This window comes from Marmota monax, unplaced genomic scaffold, assembly GCF_021218885.2.
Source record: "Marmota monax isolate L192 unplaced genomic scaffold, Marmota_monax_Labrador192_F-V1.1 WCK01_AAM20220418_F8-fsc00019, whole genome shotgun sequence".
Lineage (NCBI taxonomy): Eukaryota > Metazoa > Chordata > Mammalia > Rodentia > Sciuridae > Marmota > Marmota monax.
In genome coordinates this window covers 16967886-16987730 of record NW_026695242.1, presented here as the reverse complement: position 1 = coordinate 16987730, position 19845 = coordinate 16967886, and the positions used below count along the sequence as shown (strand labels likewise).

General features: G+C 41.3%; 1 protein-coding gene across 17 annotated transcripts in view; it reads right to left on the bottom strand.

The window, feature by feature from the left end:
• Nucleotides 1–506: 506 nt before the first annotated feature.
• The window catches only part of Rhobtb1 (Rho related BTB domain containing 1), a 131307-nt gene continuing 111968 nt past the window's right edge, over nucleotides 507–19845 (bottom strand). For 16 of the 17 annotated variants that reach the window (XM_058578037.1, XM_046419696.2, XM_046419691.2 and 13 more), the window contains 5 exons: nucleotides 18855–18973; nucleotides 12287–12437; nucleotides 6070–6158; nucleotides 3215–3320; nucleotides 507–2748 (listed from right to left, as the gene is read on the bottom strand). In XM_058578037.1, the coding sequence (XP_058434020.1) occupies nucleotides 2579–2748; nucleotides 3215–3320; nucleotides 6070–6158; nucleotides 12287–12437; nucleotides 18855–18973 (635 nt within the window). In that variant the 3' untranslated portion in view covers nucleotides 507–2578. The remainder of the gene's footprint in view (nucleotides 2749–3214; nucleotides 3321–6069; nucleotides 6159–12286; nucleotides 12438–18854; nucleotides 18974–19845) is intronic. The other variant, XM_046419702.2, reaches the window with a different exon arrangement.

Sequence of the window (19845 nt, the reverse complement as noted above, 5' to 3'; positions counted from 1 at the left end):
GAGAACTTGCCACACAGAAAAGTCCCACTGTGAGATCTCATTAGAGACCTTCTTTCCCTCTGAGCTTGGGCAAACATTACACCACCAGAAATTGTTTGCTGATTTTCCTGAAGTCTTTCTCAGACCTGCTTCTGGAGGTAAGACTTCTTTAAGAGCCCATCAGTACAGATGTTTCACTTAATTGCTGGGAAGTGTCCAAATCCAAATTATAATCATTCCACTAGGATAGAGATGCCCCCTGAGGCTGCACCGTATTTAATGCTATAACTGTTTTAGCCAAGTGCCAAGAGCCTGATGCCTCATTTACATCATGGCTTCGGAATCTCTGCTGATAACACTGAAAACAAAGATGACCACCATTCAAACAGCCTTGTTACTGGAGCACACAGAAGCCCCCATGACCTAGAACCTTTAAAGTGTTGATAGCTTTAGAAAAGCTATTAAATTCCACACACGATATGATGGGAATCCTTAAAAACAACAACAACAACAAAAACAAATGAAGGCATTTTATAGCTAAACAATTTTATTGGCTTTTTTTTTTTTTTTTTTGTGAAATAAAAAACATGAAACAAACCACCGTGGTTAAAGGCCATAATCAGCATCAACCAAATGAACCAGCCACTTGGTTACAGCAGCTGATAACAACACTAGTGGATATTATTGCTTATACCCCATGTTCATTTATATGTCCATTACATTTTGGCAAGATTACAATCAAATGGGAGCTTTGGTTGTACAAATTTAACTATGACTACTCACTGAAAACGCAATCTCTATCATTTTATAATGGGATGCATGCCAATTCTCCCTGAGTCTTGACATTTATCCTCTCATTCCATCTTCTTTCTGCTTCCATTAATGATTTATAACCCCATTTAAAAAAAAAAATCAAGGGGGATGCATTTATCACCATCCCTACTCCACTGCCCCCTGTTGTCAGCAAGGGTGTTGCACTTTTGGGCAAGCTCTAGCATCTAATGTGTTTCCACTGTTAAGAATAAACACCCACCTGTAATACAGACAGGTTCCCAAATGCATACTTGTCCACATTGGGGTTTGGACTCAGCTGTCTATTTCATTTTATGAAAAGCTAGAAAAAAATAAAATCAACAGCCCTTAACATCAATAAGTTGACCTCCTAACAGGATGAGCCCCAGGTCCTGCCCACACAATTTTATAATGTCTCGCCCAGCAGGCACGGAGATGTGGTTTTACAGTGCTGTGTGTGTGTGTGTGTGTGTGTGTGTGTGTGTAACATTTTAATTCACAGAGAAGCAATGACTAGATGCCTCTTGAAAGCTCCCCGCTGCTCTACCACTTTCTATTTTAACACTGAAAACTCAGAAGGACCAAGGGTCAGAACTAACTCACAATAGCACCATTTCCTAGACTCTTGGGATTAGATTCCTTTCTGGTTGGAGAAGGCAGGGACCTAGCCTCTAGCTCCATGCTTTCACAGGCCCTGCTGAATTTCAGCAGGAGTGGGTGGTTTGCCTTAGCCTACTTCTGCAGCAACATGAATTTTTCCCTGGGAAGAGTTAAAAATATATGCCTTACAAAATGAAGTTGGTTGGCCACAGGTGAGAGACCTGAGGAAGACGGTTTTCCGGTGGTGAGATGTGACAAACCTGTAGATGGTGGGACGAGTCTGGGGAAATTTTCCCCTACCCATCTCAATTCAAGTCAGAGGAGAGTCTGATGCAGAAGCACGGCAAGATCAAGGAATACTGGGAGACATAACCTAATATAGCAATCCAAACACCAATGTTCTAATGGTAGCTTATGTGTTTAGGTCCACCAGTGAGTCTGCCCTGGATAATGCTGGGATTTAATGAGCCCTTCTAATGATTATAAAGATTATCCTCTTGAATCTAGACATTTTAAACAACAGAATATTTGCTATCACTATATTTTACATGGCACATATAACCATATAATTACTAGCACTTACACAGCAAATATTGTAAATACACATTCTTGGAGTCGAGTTGGTAATTATACCGATGTTATTCAGAAGAACAAAAATTAAGCACTTTCAACTTGCACTTTGGGGGACTTCAGTCCAACCCTTTACTTCACAGCAAAAGGATAACCCTTTAATTATGTAATAATGCTTGGCAGTCATATGGGCCAAGAGAATCACAGGGCGACGTCATGGTCAAATTTGTGGCCTGTAAAATAAAGTAATACATAGTATTCTCGTTTCAACAAAATACAAGAGACCATATAAAAATATTTTCCAATTTGGAATCTGAAACATGAAAGCTGGATTTTTTTTCTTTGTATAAAAAAGAAACAAAGTAACGGACTAAAGTTTATTAAGCCTCCAAAAAAAAAAAATAGATATATACGTATCAGTTTAAGGAATGCAGTGAGAGAGTCAGCTTCCCTTTTTGTCCAGGCTCATTGATGGTGAGCTTGTGCTTTGATCCTAACAAAGATAAATGCACAAAAGTGGAGGAAGGTCAGTGCCTGAAACCTGAACTACATCACATCTCTAATAAGAGGACTAACTTTACAGTAGTGCTTTTAAAAGTGGTGTATCAGATTACTGATTGTTTTTTTCTGTTCCTTTTCAGGCAACTGCCGGAGATGAATTCCAGAAGCACCACTTTCGTCTTGAGTGATGTTTATTTAGTGCAATGTCTTCCTTCTCTCGTTCCCTTTTCACACGCTGGTAGTGGTCTTCCTCCTTCAGGTACCACACAGGGGGCCAGCGGTGCCGCTCAAAGTACTCCTGATTGTCTGGTGAAGGAAAGACGCTGATGGTTACTCCTGCTGTCCACTAATTGTGCCTGGTGCTTCAGATATCCTCTCCATAGCCTGATGTGGCAGAGACTATGAGTAGCACCATCTGCAGATGGTGACACTAGAGTTTAGAGAGGTAGACTCTCTTGCTGACAAGTCCTGCAGCTGAGCACAGAGAACCTGAACCATTTGATTTTAGAGTCTAAGCTAGCTCCCAGGACCAGCCTCCCTAGACAAGGGGGAACCAACAACCTCGGTGCAGCATGGGACCCTGAACTCCAGTCCACCTGAGTCCCCCATACAAGTCATTCTCCAAAGAGAATCCCCAGACTACCGTTCCTGTGACTGCCAGGCAAGGACTTCTCTATGAGATGAGTGAGCTCCCTCCCACTGCATGGAAGGTGCTAGCTACTTCAGTCAGGTGGGGAGAACTGGATGAAGGGGGGACCTCCCATGGTCTTACCTGAAGATTTTGATTTGATTTCTTTGCGGAACTTGGAACAAACACTGTTGTAGTTGGTGCAGATGTGGTGCAAACACCAGGCGGCCAACTGGTTGGCATTGTGAAACTGCAGAAAAGTGACCAAAATGGGGATCAGATTCTTATTTTCTAAAGTGAGGCTACAGAGAAATTGGAAGCCATCATAAGAAATGCAGGGCCCACAGAACTGATTCAGGAAAGCTCCTGTTTTGACCTCCGTGTTTTGACTTTGGCCATGGCTCTGATGCCCGCCAAGGGTAGTGTTTGGCACACCCTCCCTCACCCCCACCGTGACAGAGATGCCCAAAATAATCACTGTATCACATCGTTTTTTAAAACAGGCCTCGCCCTTTTGCTCTCCTCCCGCCACCTGGCCTCTAATGATGAATGGCCCTGCCCTCTGGAAGGCACCAGCCAGCAGCAGAGAGCAGCGATGTCACCTCTGTTTAAGGAAGCCTCCGCAACGGAATACTCCGTGTCACATGTCAGAGCTCAGCTTGCTGGGGTCAAAGATCAGAAAGACGAGACTGTGGAATGCGTGACTGTCCTATACCTGTCCTCTGGTTACATAAGAGGAGCAAGCAGTCTGGGCAGGGTGGGAGGGGGACAACCACTCCATCTTTTTATTCTGAGCAGATGCTTAGGGAGGTAGCAGCTGAGGTAGGAATGACTGCAAAAGATCTGATGCTCAAAAAACTAACAGCCATGGGGCTGGGGATGTAGCTCAGTGGTAGAACACTTGCCTCACACCTGTAAGGCACTGGGTTCGATCCTCAGCACCACATAAACATAAATAAATAAAGGTACTGTGTCCATCTACAACTAAAAAAAATATTAAAAAAAAAAAAAACAACAGCCAACTCTCCCTCTTATCCTATTACATACAGCATGGCACCCCTCGCCCTGCCCCTCATGCAGATGTTTTATTGGCCATAGAGACCTGAACCCCTGTGGCTTCTATCTCCACTGAGAAGGTCAATTGAAAAGCCCAAGTTCTCAGAAACCCTCTCAAGAAACTGAAGATCACAACTCCAAACATTGGAGAGAGTATGACGTTGGTACCTCCAGCTTCTCTTCGATGTTCAATTTCTCTCTGAAAATGACTGGTAGTGGTGAGCCAGGTTGGCAAGTGCCAGCTCCAGAGAGCCAGCTGATGGCCTAAATTTCTTCCCTGCTCTGAGTCCAGTGACTTCATATTACTACATCCAGTTGCACCACAGAAGTTGGAAAAGGCAACAGATCAGGGACTCACTTGCCCCCAAGGGTAAATGTTAAGCTCTTTCCAGCTCTTTACTAGGTTAAGATTGAACAAACCAGCTAAGGAGACTCCATCCTAAACTCTTTCTGCCAAGGGCTTAGCATAAGCAGATTTCCTTGCAGGATGTGTGTATGTGTGTGTGGGAAGGGTGGTAGGGGGAGGGGACGGGCTGGGGACACTGAGCAAACAGACATAAGTGCAAATTATGACCTCAAGTGAACTGGTCCTATATGAAATTCTGAGTCATTTCATTTTTCCTAGGAGGGACACTTACTGAATAGAGCACAAGTCTTAAACTGTCACCCAAATGGGGAATGTTTCAAAAGACCCCAAATTTCAAACCATGGTAGGGGGCTTACTGTTTCTACCACAACAGATGTCTATCTTCAGTTTGGATTGTTGTTTATGTTAGATTTAATAATCTGGATTCATGGCTGTTTCTCTCACTTGCCTATGATTGCTCCAAAGGCAGGGAACCTACTGTTTGTAATGTATACACCCTCAGCCCAGGGTGGTGCCTGGTACTTGGAGAGAAAATCACAAATATTTGTTGAATGCTAAGTCAGAGTGAGTAGGCTGTCCTAAGTCCTGTTCCACCTTCTAACATTTTGAACCTGAGCCATCTCCTGTGGCCACAGCTGAATGGCCTGAGCAACACCTGCCACATTGCACCTTCCTCTCCTTGAAACCACCTCCTCTCCCTCAATCAATTAAATTACTCAATTTAAATACTGTTTTAAATTGCCTGACTTCAGACTTATTAAGCCACTGCCCGAAGACAGAGAGTAAGAGAGTGAGAATGAGCACACAGAAGGCCAAACTCAAGCAGAAAGACGGTAGAACTTATTCATTCCTTCAGTGGAAAATTCATTGTCAATCAGTCCAAGCCAGGGACTAGCATTCTGCCCATGTGCCTTTCCTCATGAGAGAGCTCCCATTCTCCAGGGCTCTTTCCACATTCTCTTCCACTTAATTCTCAAAATGATCTGTAAGGGGGTGAGGTTGTGAATTACCATCCACACTTCATAGAGTAGAGGATACTGAGGCAGATTAGCTTCGTGCCTTAGAGAAGTTTTTGTTGATAAAGCTGAAGCTGGCTCTTGGTCTTCTCTGGAGGAAGAATGCAAGTATGTATTGGGATTATGGATATTGATGTTAATAAGTACTGATTTTAGAAAACCCCAGGGGAGCTTCAGGGAGCTGTTCATTAATGTGTGTGTGTGTGTGGGGGGCATTATAGGGCTTCATGGGATTTTAGAAACTGTTCAAGAATTCAAAGAAGGGAGACAAAACCTCCCCCTATCTTGCTCCAGAGGTTCTCCCACATGTGAAGACAGTGCCTTAGGGGACAATGGGACTGGTGTGGGGGTGGGGTCCTTGTTGTTTTATCAAAGGAAGCCCAGCAGGCTGAATGGTGCCTTGAAATGTAAAACTCTCAGATCTTCTCCATGTACACAGGGGGCCTCTGTGACTCAGTGGTGACATCTTTATTTAGACAGATGCAAGAGTGGAATGTTTAATCAGCATTAAATGAACGGATTGAACATACTTAAGAGGTGAAAAGCAAACTGTAACAAACCTGGGCCAATTCCAAATAGGAGAGCACTTCCCCATCAATGCCCACGCCACTCATGGCGGCCTTGGTCAGCTCCTGAACAGCATGCTGCTCTGGGGAAGAGAGAGAGGGCCAAAGAACGTTAAAACTGTGTTCTGTAAGCCAGACACCTTGACTGAAGGGGCTGGGCTGGGACCAGTTAAGAAGAGAGGAAATATGGGACACGGCTCTGGGCAGCCATCCAAACTGACCAGGATTCTTTTAATATGCAGCACTCTGGCATCCAACCATTGTGCCAACATCCCTGTCGTGTTTGTGCTTCTGAATTAGCCAGAATCCTCTAGACCCGCTCTGTCTTATCCAGGATGGTAACCACTGGCCATATCAGACTATTTAAACTTAAATTAATTACAATTAAATAAAATGAGAAGTTCAGTTCCTCACTCACACTGGGCACATTAAACACTCAATGGCTACACATGCCCTCAGCATTGGACAGTGTAGGGTTAGAACATTTCCATCACTGTGAGAGAGTTCTCCTGGACAGAATGGTTCTAAAATCTTTCTAGAATCCTCTAGGCCCATTCCTAGCATCAACGTTCCTGTTTGACAGTTTCTGCGCTGACACGGCTCTCATTCTCAATAAGCTCTGACAGTGAAGAAACTGAAGGACAGGAAAAATAAGTCTATGTGGGGAATTAAAAATGTGGATGCGTGTGTCTGTATCAATAGCTGTAGATGGATAATGTATTGTTCAGCCTCTTGGATTATAAAGATGAGAGAAGAAACAAAAAACCCAAGTTGGGAGGGTCATTTCTGCTTGGGAGCTTAAGTCCAAATCTTGTAAGCCGAATTTAAATTGGTGTCTGGGTTCGGCTGTTTCTTGCCTCTGTTTGGGCTGTCTGTGGCCTCTGGGGTTGATGTGTGTGACCAGGCTTGGCCCAGTATTTCTAGCTCTTTGATGTTGATGTCTTCTCAGGCATTGTACTTGGTCTTCTAGCCCAGTATATAGACAGATCTCATTTTATTGCACTTCACAGAACTTATGTTTTTTTTAACAAATTGAAGGTTTGGAGCAACCCTGTGTTGAGTGAGTCTACTGGAGACATTTTCCCAACAGCCTGTGCTCACTCTGTGTCTCTGTGTCACATTTTGATAATGTGTGCACATATGTATGTGTGTCTATATAAATCTCATAATATACATTATATGTGTATGTACATGTATATATGTGTGTATATATAATATTATTATTTTTTCGTATGGGGATTGAACCCAGGGACTTAATCACTAAGCTATATCCCCAGCCCTTTTAAAAGAATGTTTTATTTAGATACAGGGTCTTGCTAAGTTGCTTAGGGTCTTGCTAAGTTACTGAAGGTGGCTTTGAATTTGTGATCTTCCTGCTTCAGCCTTCTGAGCTGATGGGATTACAGACATGTGCCACAGCACCTGGCTATTACTGTATAAGTTGATGATGATCTTGGATAAATTATCTTTAATGTTACTATTGTAATTGTTTTGGGGTGTCATAAATTGTGCCCATAGAAGATGATGAACTTAACAGACAAATGTGTGTGTTCTGACTGTTCCACTGACCGATTATTCCTGTTTCCTCTCTCTCCTTGGGTCTCCCTATTCCTTGAGACACAACAGTATTGAAATTATACCAATTAATAGGCTTATAATGACTTCTAAGTGTTCAAGTGAAAGGAAGAGTCACACTCTTTATTTATTTATTGTTGTTGGTACTGGGGATTGAACCTAGGGGTACTTCATACAGTAATTTTTGAATTTTGAGACAGGGTCTATATTGCTGAGTCTGGTTCTCCAATTTGTGGTCCTCCTGACTCTGCCCCCTGAGTCACTAGGATTACACTCCTGAGTCACTAGGATTACACTCCCAACTCCTCTCACTTTAAATCAAAAGCTAGGAATGGTTAAGTTTAGAGAGGAAGGCATGTCAAAACCCAAGAAAGGCTGAAAGCTAGCCTTCTTATACCAAACAGTCAAGTTGCAATTGCAAAAGAACAGTTCTTGAAGGACACTGCAAGTGCTACTCCAGGGAATGATAAGTAAGATAGCCTTATTGCTGGATCTGGAGGAGTCTCAGTGGTCTGGAGAGAAGAGCAAACCAGCCACAACATTCCCTAAGCCAAAGTAAGGCCCTAACTCTCTTCAATTCTATGAAGGCTGAGAGAGGTCAGGAAGTTGCAGAGAAACGTGAAGCTAGTGGAGGTTGGTTTATAGGCTTAAAGGAAAGAAGATGGCTTGATAATGTAATAGGGCAAGGTGAAGCAGCAAGTGGAGCATCCAGAAGATGTGGCTAAGACAATCGATGACTCTGAATAACAGGTTTGCAATGCAGACAGAGCAGCCTTTCATTGGAAGAAGATGCCATCTAGGGCTTCCATAGAGAGAAGAAGCCAATGCCGGGATACAAAGCTTCCAAGGACAGGGTGACTCTCTTATTAGAGGATAAAGCAGCTGGAGATTTTAAGATGAAGCCACTGCTCATTTGTCACTCTGAAAAATCATAAGGCCCTTAGGAGTTACACTAAATATGCTCTGCCTCTGCTCCAGAAATGGGATGTCATCTGGATGACAGCACATCTGTTTACAATAGAATTTATTGTTTTTAGCCCACCATTGAGACCTGCAGTTAAGAAAAAACAAGATTTCTTTCAAAATATTAGTGATCACTGGCAATACACCTCGTCACCAAAGAGCTCTAATACAGATGCTATTTTAGTCAGCTCTTTTACTGCTGTGACCAAAAGACCTGACAAGAACAAATAGAGGAGGAGAACTTTATTTTGGCACTCGTGGTTTAAAAGGTCTCAGTCCATGGACAGCTAACTTCATTCCTCAGGGCTTGATGTGAGGCCTAACATCATGGCAAAGGGTGTGGCAGAGGAAAGCAGCTGGGGACATTGTGTCAGCAGGCAGAGATAGCTTTGCTCAACAAAGACAAAATATAAACCCAAAAGGCACACCCCCCCAGGGACCCACCTCCTCTAGCCACCCTCTATCTGCCTAAAGTTACCACTCAATCTACTTTTCAGGACATTAATTTGCTGATTAGATGAAGGCTCTCATAACCCAATCATTTCATCTCTAAATCTTCTTGTATTGTCTCATGCATGAGCTTTTGGGTACCTTACATCAAAACCATAACAGATGTACAATGAGATTAATGCCATCTTCATGCCCAACACAACATTAAATTGGAAAACATTCTGGAAAGGATTTACCATTCTAGATGCCACTAAGAACATTCATGTTTCATGGTAAGAGGTCAAAAGAGCAACATTAACAGGAGTTTGCAAGAAGTTGATTCCAACCCTATGGATGACCTTGAGGAGTTCAAGACTTCAATGTACAAAGACACTGCAGATGGGGTAGAAATAACAAGAGGGCTAGAATGGGAACTTCAAAGAGAACTGCAGCCTGAAGATGTCACTGAATTATCACAATCTCATGACAGAACTTTAATGAATAAGGAGTTTCTTCTTAAAGACGAGCAAAGTGGCTTCTTGATAGAAACCTGCACTTGGTGAAAACGCTGTGTGCATTGCTCAGACGAGAACAGATCCAGAATGTCACAACGACTTAGTGAGGAAGAGGCAGCAAGGGGAGGACTGACTCCACATTCAAAAGAGATTCTACTGTGGGCGAATGCTATCAAATAGCGTCATAGGCTACAGCCTACTCTTCTGTGAAAGGGTCAGTCGATGTGGCAAACTTCATGGCCATCTGGTTTTAAAAAGCCACCACAGCCACTTCAACCTTTAGCATCACCACCACCACCTTGATCAACCAGTAGCCCTCAAAACGGAGGCAAGACTCTTCACCAGAAATGAGATTACATCTGGCTGAAGGCTCAAAAGATTGTTAGCATTTCTTCATTAGGTATGCTTTTTGTTTTTTAAGACATAACGTTCTTTCATACTTCATAGACTATAGTAGATTGTAAACATAACTAATATTCTCTGGGAACCAAAGCTTCATGTAGCTCACTTTATTGTGATATTTGCTCTACTGTGGTGGTCTGGAACTGAACCTGCAACATGTCTGAGATACACCTGTATCGTACAACCCATGCTTACTTTGTGCTCTGGCTTCATGTACCAGTGCGCCTCTATCTGGTCAGTTTGGCATCTGGAACTGAATGATTTCTTTGGCAAAACCCTCTTCAGCTGCACTGATAAACAAAACTATTTGGCACAGAATTTCCCAGAGAAGTCATCTGGGTTCTTTCATTTTAGATAGCTGCAGCATTCTTTTCTTTTGTTGGGGGGAGGTGGAGGCTATTGGGAATTGAACTCAGGGGCACTCAACCACTGAGCCACATCCCCAGTCCTATTTTGTATTTTATTTAGAAACAGGGTTTCACTGAGTTGCTTAGCACCTCGCTTTTGCTGAGGCTGGCTTCAAACTTGTGATCCTCCTGCCTCAGCCTCCCAAGCTGCTGGGATTACAGGCATGCACCACTGCACTCGGCGAGCATTTCTTGATATTTATTTAACACTGGCTTGCAAAGCATTTCACCCTGGAAACTGAATTTTAAATACTCTGCAAAGATATTCTAGACACTCTAGACAATACCTGCCAAATACTATCAATGATTAAAGTAATCATCCTGGGGAAGCAATATATTAAATAATCATAACAGTAATAACAACATTTAACAACAATACTAAATGTACATAGAAGTCTGGAGTTCACACACAAAGTTTTCTCTGGATAATTTAAAAAAAATAGCTTTCATGGAGAAATCAATCCCATGTTATCATTGCCAGTCCTAATATTTTAGCAAAAATGGCAATATTCCAAGACTCATCACAAACCTTGTTTGATGAATTTGACTCCAAATTACTTTTGGCCATTAAAAAAAAAATCAAATTCATCCTCAAAGGACAAATATTTGGAAAACCTGTGGAGAGTTACATGAAACTCATATTTCTGAAAAAAGAAGCTGCCCCCTGCAGCCTGCTGAAGTTAGTGTTTAAAAAGTAGTACACTCAGTTGGATCTATGGCCTTAGGTATATTAGTAAAAAACTTGTTTTAAACAAATCTAACAGCAATGCTTCAGCTCTCTATTTAATTGGGGGAAGAAGTAGGGAAAAGAGAGGACTTTGATCTTCAGATGGTTTGTGTGTAGCAGAAACCTGGAGAACAGAAAAACTCATCTTTCCCATTTGAAGTCCTTGCCAGAAAGTGAAGTGTAGAGAGGGTGGGTTGGTTTATTCATTTGCTCTTTTTTATTCACTCAATTATTCAAGAAATGTTTATTGAGAGCCTAATAGGCTCAGGCACTTTTCCATGTACAGGGGAAAGGCCAGTGAATAAGACAGGAACTGTCTGTCTCTGCTTTCATTCTTCGTAAGAATCAGCTAACCACAGTAATAAAAATCCAGTTTGCTAATTGACACCTCTGGGGAGCAAAGCAGAGGATTTAAATTTTAACAAGTTGACAAAGATATCTAAATGCATATATCCTATACAGACCTGCTTCAGTTTATCAACTGAACGAAACTAGGAATTGTAGATAAGGTTCTTGAAGCTAAGCCAAACCTCCCCTTTTTCTTTTTTCCCAAAATGAACTTGACAATGTCAGAACATTTTCTGAAATAGCTGTAAGAAAACCACTTACATAATGCTTACTAGGAGCCAGACACTGTTCTAAAGACTTTATATATTTTAACTCACTTAATCTTCACAATAACTCTTTAAGGTAGATAATATTATTCCTGCTTTAAAAGAGAGAAAGCTGAGATACAGAACTAAGGTTCTATAAAGGACAAAGTCATTGGCCAGTAAATGGTGGAACCCAAATCAGAAACTAGGCAATTTGGCTCTGTAGTCTATACTTAGCCACTGCACCTACTGCCTCTTCCTTAAACACTGTGTCTGTGCACACATTATGATAGGATGTTGGTGACAGAATCTTTTTATTTCAAGTTCTGTGCCCACAAGTGACTCGGCATGCATACAGCATGTGCTTCCAGGGCAGGGTCCTGAATTACCATTATATCTGTGTCACCTAACAGGGACTAGCACAAAACAGATGCTTAAAAAATATTTTTTGAACTGCTGATACATTTGATCAATTCATATCGCGGATATAAAACAGTCCTATTTGGGGGGATAAAAAATACCTTTTTATTCCCTGGAGCTCTTATTTTACGTGTGATCTTGAAGAACACGACAGACCCTGTGCAAAGTCATCAGCCTTACCTGCAAGTGCAACCAAGTGTGGCAGGCAGAATCTGTTTGCCAAGGCAATTAGTTCCAGCGGATCCAGGTCCAAGTTAGGTGACAACTGCTTGGTATAGAGATAATCCAATACAGCTTGCATTGACATCTTGTTTATGTTTGGGAGATGTACCTGAAATGTTACAGGAAACACTCAATTCTGCAGGAGAAATCAGGGAGTAGGCTCATTTTCAGGCTATGTGCTTATAAATATCCCAACTGTGGGATTCGATACTGCCAAGTCTCAGATACCTGCTTTGAGGCTGTGCGTAGAAATCATTCAGTATTTATGGCTTTGAACATAACGGTTTGATTTGTGGTTGACAAAAGAGTGGAGCTACTTGACAAAGTCTGACTTGGAATTTTTAAATGGCTATTCAGATGTATAAATCAGACAAATGGGCTGAAAACGTGTGGTGACATTATGGGCCCTCCTTGGCAGGTACTGATAATACTCTACTGTGGAAGAAAGAAACCTAGAAACACGACAGATGTTGGGTGGGAGGGGGGCGCAAGCCATACTGTTGCTGACACAGGAGAGCGCCTGCTCTCTAAGATGTTGAGAGAGATGACAACCATCCCGGTTGCCACAGTGACTGGCTTGATTCTGATGTTCTATCCATACGTGTTAGCGCCATATATATGCTTTATTATTTTTTCCTACAACCACCTGGATTCAGAACTACTGGAACATTATTAGGTCTCAGTTGATTTGGAAAATCCAAAGGAATCCCTGCTGGGACATCTATGGGGAGTGGCTGATGGGGTCTGATGTACAGTCCTCTTGTCAAGATATCTCGAGGACCTGGAATTGTCCATATAAATGCATGCTGGAGTTTGCTGCCTGGAGGTTCAGTTTGAGACAGGTGGGCAAGGATGGAGAGGGATATACCCTCTTAAGCAGCTACTCTTTATTCCAGGTCCCCAACCAACTCCATGAGACAGACCCTGGCATGGTACATAGTAGTGCCACTAGCTTTTCCTACTGGAATGTTGATGATTACAAAAATTAACCTTTCTAGAAGGCCTCCTATACACCAGTCATTTTGCTAAGCTTTCTACATAAACCATCCAATTTGCTTTTTATCTCCACTCTAGGAGGAAGAGACATTATTTTTTACCAGTTTACAGAAAAGGAAACTGAGGTTCAGGGAGGTTAAAGCTTAGGTCCAAGGTCACAGAGCTATTAAGTAGGGACTGGGATTTAAACTTAGGAGTATCATTCTTCTAAAGACTGTTTTTCTAATTACTGTGCAGTACTTGAAGCCATTAACAGCAAGGAAGTAAAGGTTTGGGTTATAGAGCAATAATGTGCTGCATTTCACTAATAGTTTTTAAGAATTACATTTCTAATTTAAAAGGATAACAGTTATAAATTTCCTAATTCTGGTACTTAAACCTGTAGACAGTATATAAAGATATAAAGATCTATATCTAAATATGATTACATCCATATAAAACATGATTGTATCTATATAGTACACATAACTGCACCTCCCCCATATATATTTATTTCCCTCTCCACACACACACACACACACACACACATCTTCCGCATTCTACAAGGAGCTCATGGCCTATGGTTCCAGAATTAAGTCATAAAAACTTCCCATATTATTCTCCTTTGCAGTCACCAACCACCTCAGAGGGAGCATATATTTTCAGCAGGTAGAGTCATTCTTTATTATATTATATGGAAGGACCAGAAAAATTCTTGGAAATATTAAGAAATCTACACTCCCCTTTGAGACACAGCCAGTGAAAACCATATTTATGATTCCATAAATAAGCTTCATGGGTCATTATAATCAAGTTTCTTTCTTTGTGGTTTTTTTTTTTTTTTTGTTACCGGGGATTGAACCCAGGGGTGCTTAACCACTGAGCCACATCCTCAGCTCATTGATATTTATATTTTATATATTATATTTATATTTTATTTATATTTTATTTATATTTAGAGATAGGGTCTCACTAAGTTGCTTAGGACCTTGCTAAGTTGCTGAGGCTGGATTTGAACTCGTGATCTTCCTGAGTCAGTCTCCCTAGCAACTGGGATTACAGGTGTGCACTATTGTGCCCAGCTCATTTCAAGTTTCTAGAACATCATATATAATAGAATTTGATTAATAAAAACTCTTATTGACATTATTATCTTAAAGCCATACACATACTGGGCCGTGTGAAATATTCAGATGTAGGAATGTTAGTTATCCCTCTCCTCTACCAGTTGCACCTGAATATAAATATCAATTGCCATTTGAGTGAGTCTAATACTGGCTGTACTTGTGTGTATGCTTACATACACATGTATTGATATGCACATGCATTTGTCTTATACAGATAATGAAGTTCCTTATGGGTGCTCGCACAAACTTGTTTCTGTGTATATGTAAACAGCAAAATTTCATTACTCTAGAATGATGTTTGGATTAGTGGTTTTCTAGATATTTGAAGATTAAGTTGTGAAGCTTTTAAGATTTGAATTTTTTGTAATCAAAGTATCCATATTTTACAAAGTGCTAAGTGCCATATTACTAATTGTTAATACAAGCTGCAGAGCTTCTGCTCGCTCATGTACAGGGACATCTGTTGCCTCTGAAAAGAATGCCTGAAGGGACAGGGTAAGAGTCTGGGGCAGGCCCAGGAATATGCTACTAAAATACTGTGCAATCTTTGATAAATCACTTACCCTCTCTGACTTTCAGTTTCCTCATCTCATATGGGAGGAATCTGGGATAGATTTTTAAAAAGTTTCTTCTTTATTGACACTCAGTTTTGAAAATATTTAAATTGTCTTAACACTGTTTGCTAAGACTGTGTTCTCTAAATCATGCCTTAAAGAAAAAAAATGCCCATTGGAAATACAAATATGAAAATGGACATCTTAAGTTAAAAGACGTTATTTTGGGCCACAGGAGATGACAGATTCCAGTGAGCAGCACTGCCCCACTCCTGCCTGTGTCCTCTGAGTGTTCTGATGTTTATAATCACCCATGACCTGCTGTTTCCTTTTTGCTTAATATGACGTTAACAAGTTTTGAAGTGATGATTCTTTTTGGCAAATAATGTTAGGGACCCTTAGAAATAACCATCAAATGAAAATAAAAACACTTTCAGAACGTGCATTTTTTTCCCCCTCTACTGGTTGATTTTTTAAAAACAAAGCCTGTTCTGTGACGTCCATATTTATAATTAATTGTGTAACAACCTTTGATAGCACTTTAAAAATAATATACATAAAGCTACAGAAGAAATTGAATACAAAGTTTTACATCCTACCGGCTGAATGTTGCTTAAAGAAAAAAAAATGAGTAATGAGGGGGCTGGGATTGTGGCTCAATGGTAGAGTGCTCGCCTTGCATGGAGGAGACCCTGGGTTCGATCCTCAGCACCACAGAAAAATAAATAAATAAATAAAGGTTTTATGTCCATCTACAACTAAAAATTTTTAAAAAGTGAGTAATGAAAGAGAACATGCCATCCTAAACAATGTTGCATATTCTAGTTTAGTTGGTTTAAAATTTTAATTGTGAAGATTAGCTCAGACCATTAGGCTTATAATTAGAGATAGTCTCATACAGAATGAGAAAGCATTCTAGATCTAGAGCACTGCTTACTACAAGCCGGGCATGCATTTTTAATGAACCACTTGCTGAGTACCTCGGGGGAGAGAATTATGCTTACTGCTACATTAAAAGTAATGAGAAAAGATCTATGTAAGATATAGTGTTCTTGAATATTAAAGGACAAAAATGTTAAAGCAACAACAGGCATAATTCCTTCTGGATATGCATGTGCATTCTATTAATTCTCCCCCCTCTCACCAAATAGGCTGAACTTCATGGGGGAAGTCAGATTATCCCAAGACAATCAACAGTTAAATTATGGCCTAGGAAAACCAAATCCCAAGTGTGAAAACCAAGCCCCAGTGTGAAGACAGGAGAAATCAATTGTGGGGTATTTACAAGCCTTTGACCAAGTGCCTCTTCCCTTCACCTAGGACCACCATCATCTTGCTTTCTTAGTTTAGAAAGGGAACTGGGGGCATTTTCACTTATGTCTCTCAGGCACAAAGACCTTCGCCCCCTCATGGAAAGAATTTAACAAGAATACTCTGGGATAACAGTCTCTGACATTTGTTGAGCATTTACACGTTCTAGGTGTCACATTTGAGACATTACACATGCATTCTCTTACTTTATTTACACTCTGAAGAAGGTTCTCTTTTCATCCCCATTTTATAGATGGAGGAAACAGGTTTAGAGAAGGTTGGTCACTTGCCCAAGGTCAAACTGGGACTAGAGTTCATAACTACTAAATGATAGTGTATGCTGGAAATAAAAGAAAGGGGGCAGGAAAGGGTGGAAATGGGTTTCTAGTGTACTGGCTAATGGAATTTTGGCGGACTTTTGGTGACTTGGTTCCATGGCCTTTATTTTTTGAGCTGGTTTCAATCTACACATACAGATTGACCTCAGCTGCTGTTCTCAGAGTTAAGTGACCTGATCTTTCCGGAGGGTGTGCTAAGCAGGTGGCCACCTCTAGTGCAGCTATTAACTACCCTGTAATATGTGTGTGTTCACACTTGCTGCCAAGGTTTTTGTTTTGGTCACCTCTCCTGCACATTCTAATCTGGAGAAGATTATAGTCCATTCTGTGAAGGGATAAAGGGGATTAGCATTCGTGAGGTCAGCTCAGACAGTGTCCCTTTGTGCCTGGGTTCCTGACCTTGATCAACTTTTCTCTGCTCAGTTAACAGCAGGCTCTCTGCTGCACAATCAGCACACATTTGAGTGAGCTAGGAAAATAAGGGGAGCAGGCCTCTGAGCTCTTTATTTCTGGAGATTACTGAAGTCAGTAAAATGCCAATTGGATGAGGTTTCACTAATTGGTGCCCCCCCCCCCCGAATTTTTCTTTGAAGTAAAGAATACCATCATCATCACAATAAGACTGGTGGCAGCTGCCCTTTGCTTATGCAGCTTAGGAAGTGCTTTGCAAGGGTTGATTCTCACACCTCACAACCACAGTATGTTGTTATTATTGAAAGACTGAGCTCAGAAAGGTTCTAAGTCACTTTTCCGAGGCCACCTAGCTTATAAGTGAAAGAGTTATGATTTGAGCCCTGTAGTCCCTTAATGATGCAGGCTTCATCACACAGCAGTAAGCTTTTTGTTGGTTCTGGGGATTGAACCCATGGCCTTGTGCATGCAAAACAAGCACTCTACCAACTGAGCCATATCCCCACCCCCACACTGCAGCAATCTTGGTAAAAGGCTCACACGTTTGATCCCTCAGGAGAGACTTGGATTAGTTACAAGTGAACACCTTCTGATTTATAAAGGCTGGTAGGTACTCAGAGGAAGGTAGTGAGACAACTCTGATGTCTTTTTCTCTTTTTCCCAAACAGCAGATGGTGGTTTAGGAGCAGCTGCAGTTTGTTCTGGAAGCAGGAGTGTGGCCTAGTGACCTTCTCAGGCCCAGCCATCCTAGGCTTGTGATTCTAGGATTCTGTTCCCTACTTGGGGATGCAAATGCAGGCTCCTGGGTCATAATGGGAGTGCTCAGATTTCTCCTGTGAGCACCCTTTTGGAAAAGTTAGCTATTGTTTTCTGTGTTTCTTCTGAAAGTTTGGAGATGTGCTGAGATAAACAAAAGAAGTCTCTTAGGACAATAAACTTGATGGGGTGTCCCCATGTTGTTTTTTTTTTTTTTAAAGATTCTAAAAAATAATTGCAAAACTCAACAAAAATGCTTGTTCATTCTGGACTAAAGTTGAATGGAATCCCCCCGCCCCCAACACACACACAAAGGGATCTATAAAAGAATAAAGACAGCATTTCTGAAATATTGCTTGCTTTGTTCTAAGAATGTCCTTCTTTTGGTGCTATATGATCCAGCTGCTTCCACTAGACCTATGAACTCTGAGAAGTGGATTCATTCAGAGGAATGACTGTTTGCTACAATGCTGTTTCCCTACAGTTGACAAACCCTCCTACCCCTTCTGCAAGGGCAGAGAAGGAAGGAAAGAGCTGTGGAGTGCTGTAGGTTACGGCCACTTCATTCCTTACCTGCAGGCAAGGAGCCTGAGGCCCAGGTTGAGGTTTCATTCCTTACCTGCAGGCAAGGAGCCTGAGGCCCAAGTTGAGGTTTCTTAAGGTCCCCCGGCTGGTTAAGGGCAGAACAGGACCTGGGACTTACTTAACTGAAGAACTCCTCACTTTCCTGAACTTCTAGACATCAGGTTCTGCCCCTCTTAATACTTGGTTTTGATAGTACTTTGGTGACATTTGTTAAAAAGGAACAGTTGACCATGTCTTCACTGTCAAGGACAGGTGTGAGGATGAAAGGTTGAATTGCACGTGTAGGTGCTCGAACATGAGATGAATCACCCACAGGACCTCCTGACTGTAGAATTAGAAAAGGGTGGCCTCACCCTGTCTATTTCACGGAAGCAGTTAAAGACTGAAGTCATCTGGCTACAACATTTTAGATAAGCACACGTGCACACACACTCACAAGACACCACTTGTCCTGGAGGAAGGCACATACCTCACTGTTGGCGCTTTCCACAAACGAACCCCCAAACATGGCAGCCATCCACTCACAGCTACAGATAAGCAATGGCTTGTGGGCACTGATGGCTCCATCATCCAAGGTAAAGGTCACATCTGCCAAAGGATGGAGGGAACACAATGATGAGCTGGCTCTGCCCAAAGCTCAGAATCTTCTGTTCCAACCATGTTCACCAACCGGTATCCCTCTCGCTGGCTCTTCTGTGGGTACTCACTGATTTCACGTCAACCTCCACTTTTGGCACACCCAATTTTCACAACAAGGAACAAGCATTTAAAATAACATACAAGGTCACGACACAGATTTTCTGAACCATATAGTAACAAAAAAGGAAAGGGATATTTTCCCTCCTCCTCCTCATGAAAAACTTCAAACATATACAACAAGGCAAAGAATAATATAAGTTGAGTATTCCTTGAACTAGAATGTTTGGGAGGATATGTGTTTCAGATTTTGGATTTGTTCAGGTTTTGGGATATCTGAATATATATAGTGAATATCCTGATGATGGAACCCAAGTTTGAATACAAAATTCATATGTTTCATATATGCCTTATGTGCATAATCTGAAAGTAATTTTTTACAATATTTTTAGTAGCCCTGCATTTTGACTGTGACTTGTCATGTGGGGGACAGATATGGAACTGTCCACTTTGTCGGCAATCAAGCAGTTGAAATCTTGAAGCATTTCAGATTTTGGATTTTCAGGTTAGGGTTGTTCAACCTGTACAACAATCACTCATTTACCTATTGTTAACATCTTGCCACGTTTATTTTTTTCTTAACAGATAATGATACTTCATTCCTAACCACTTTATCATGAATATTCTAAAAATAAGAACATTCTCCTAAAAAAATCTCATTATTCCACCTAAGAAAATTAAAAATAATTTCTTGATGTCATCCACTGTCTAGTTCATATTCAAATTTCTTTAATTATCCCTAAGTTGTTTTTCATAATTTTTTA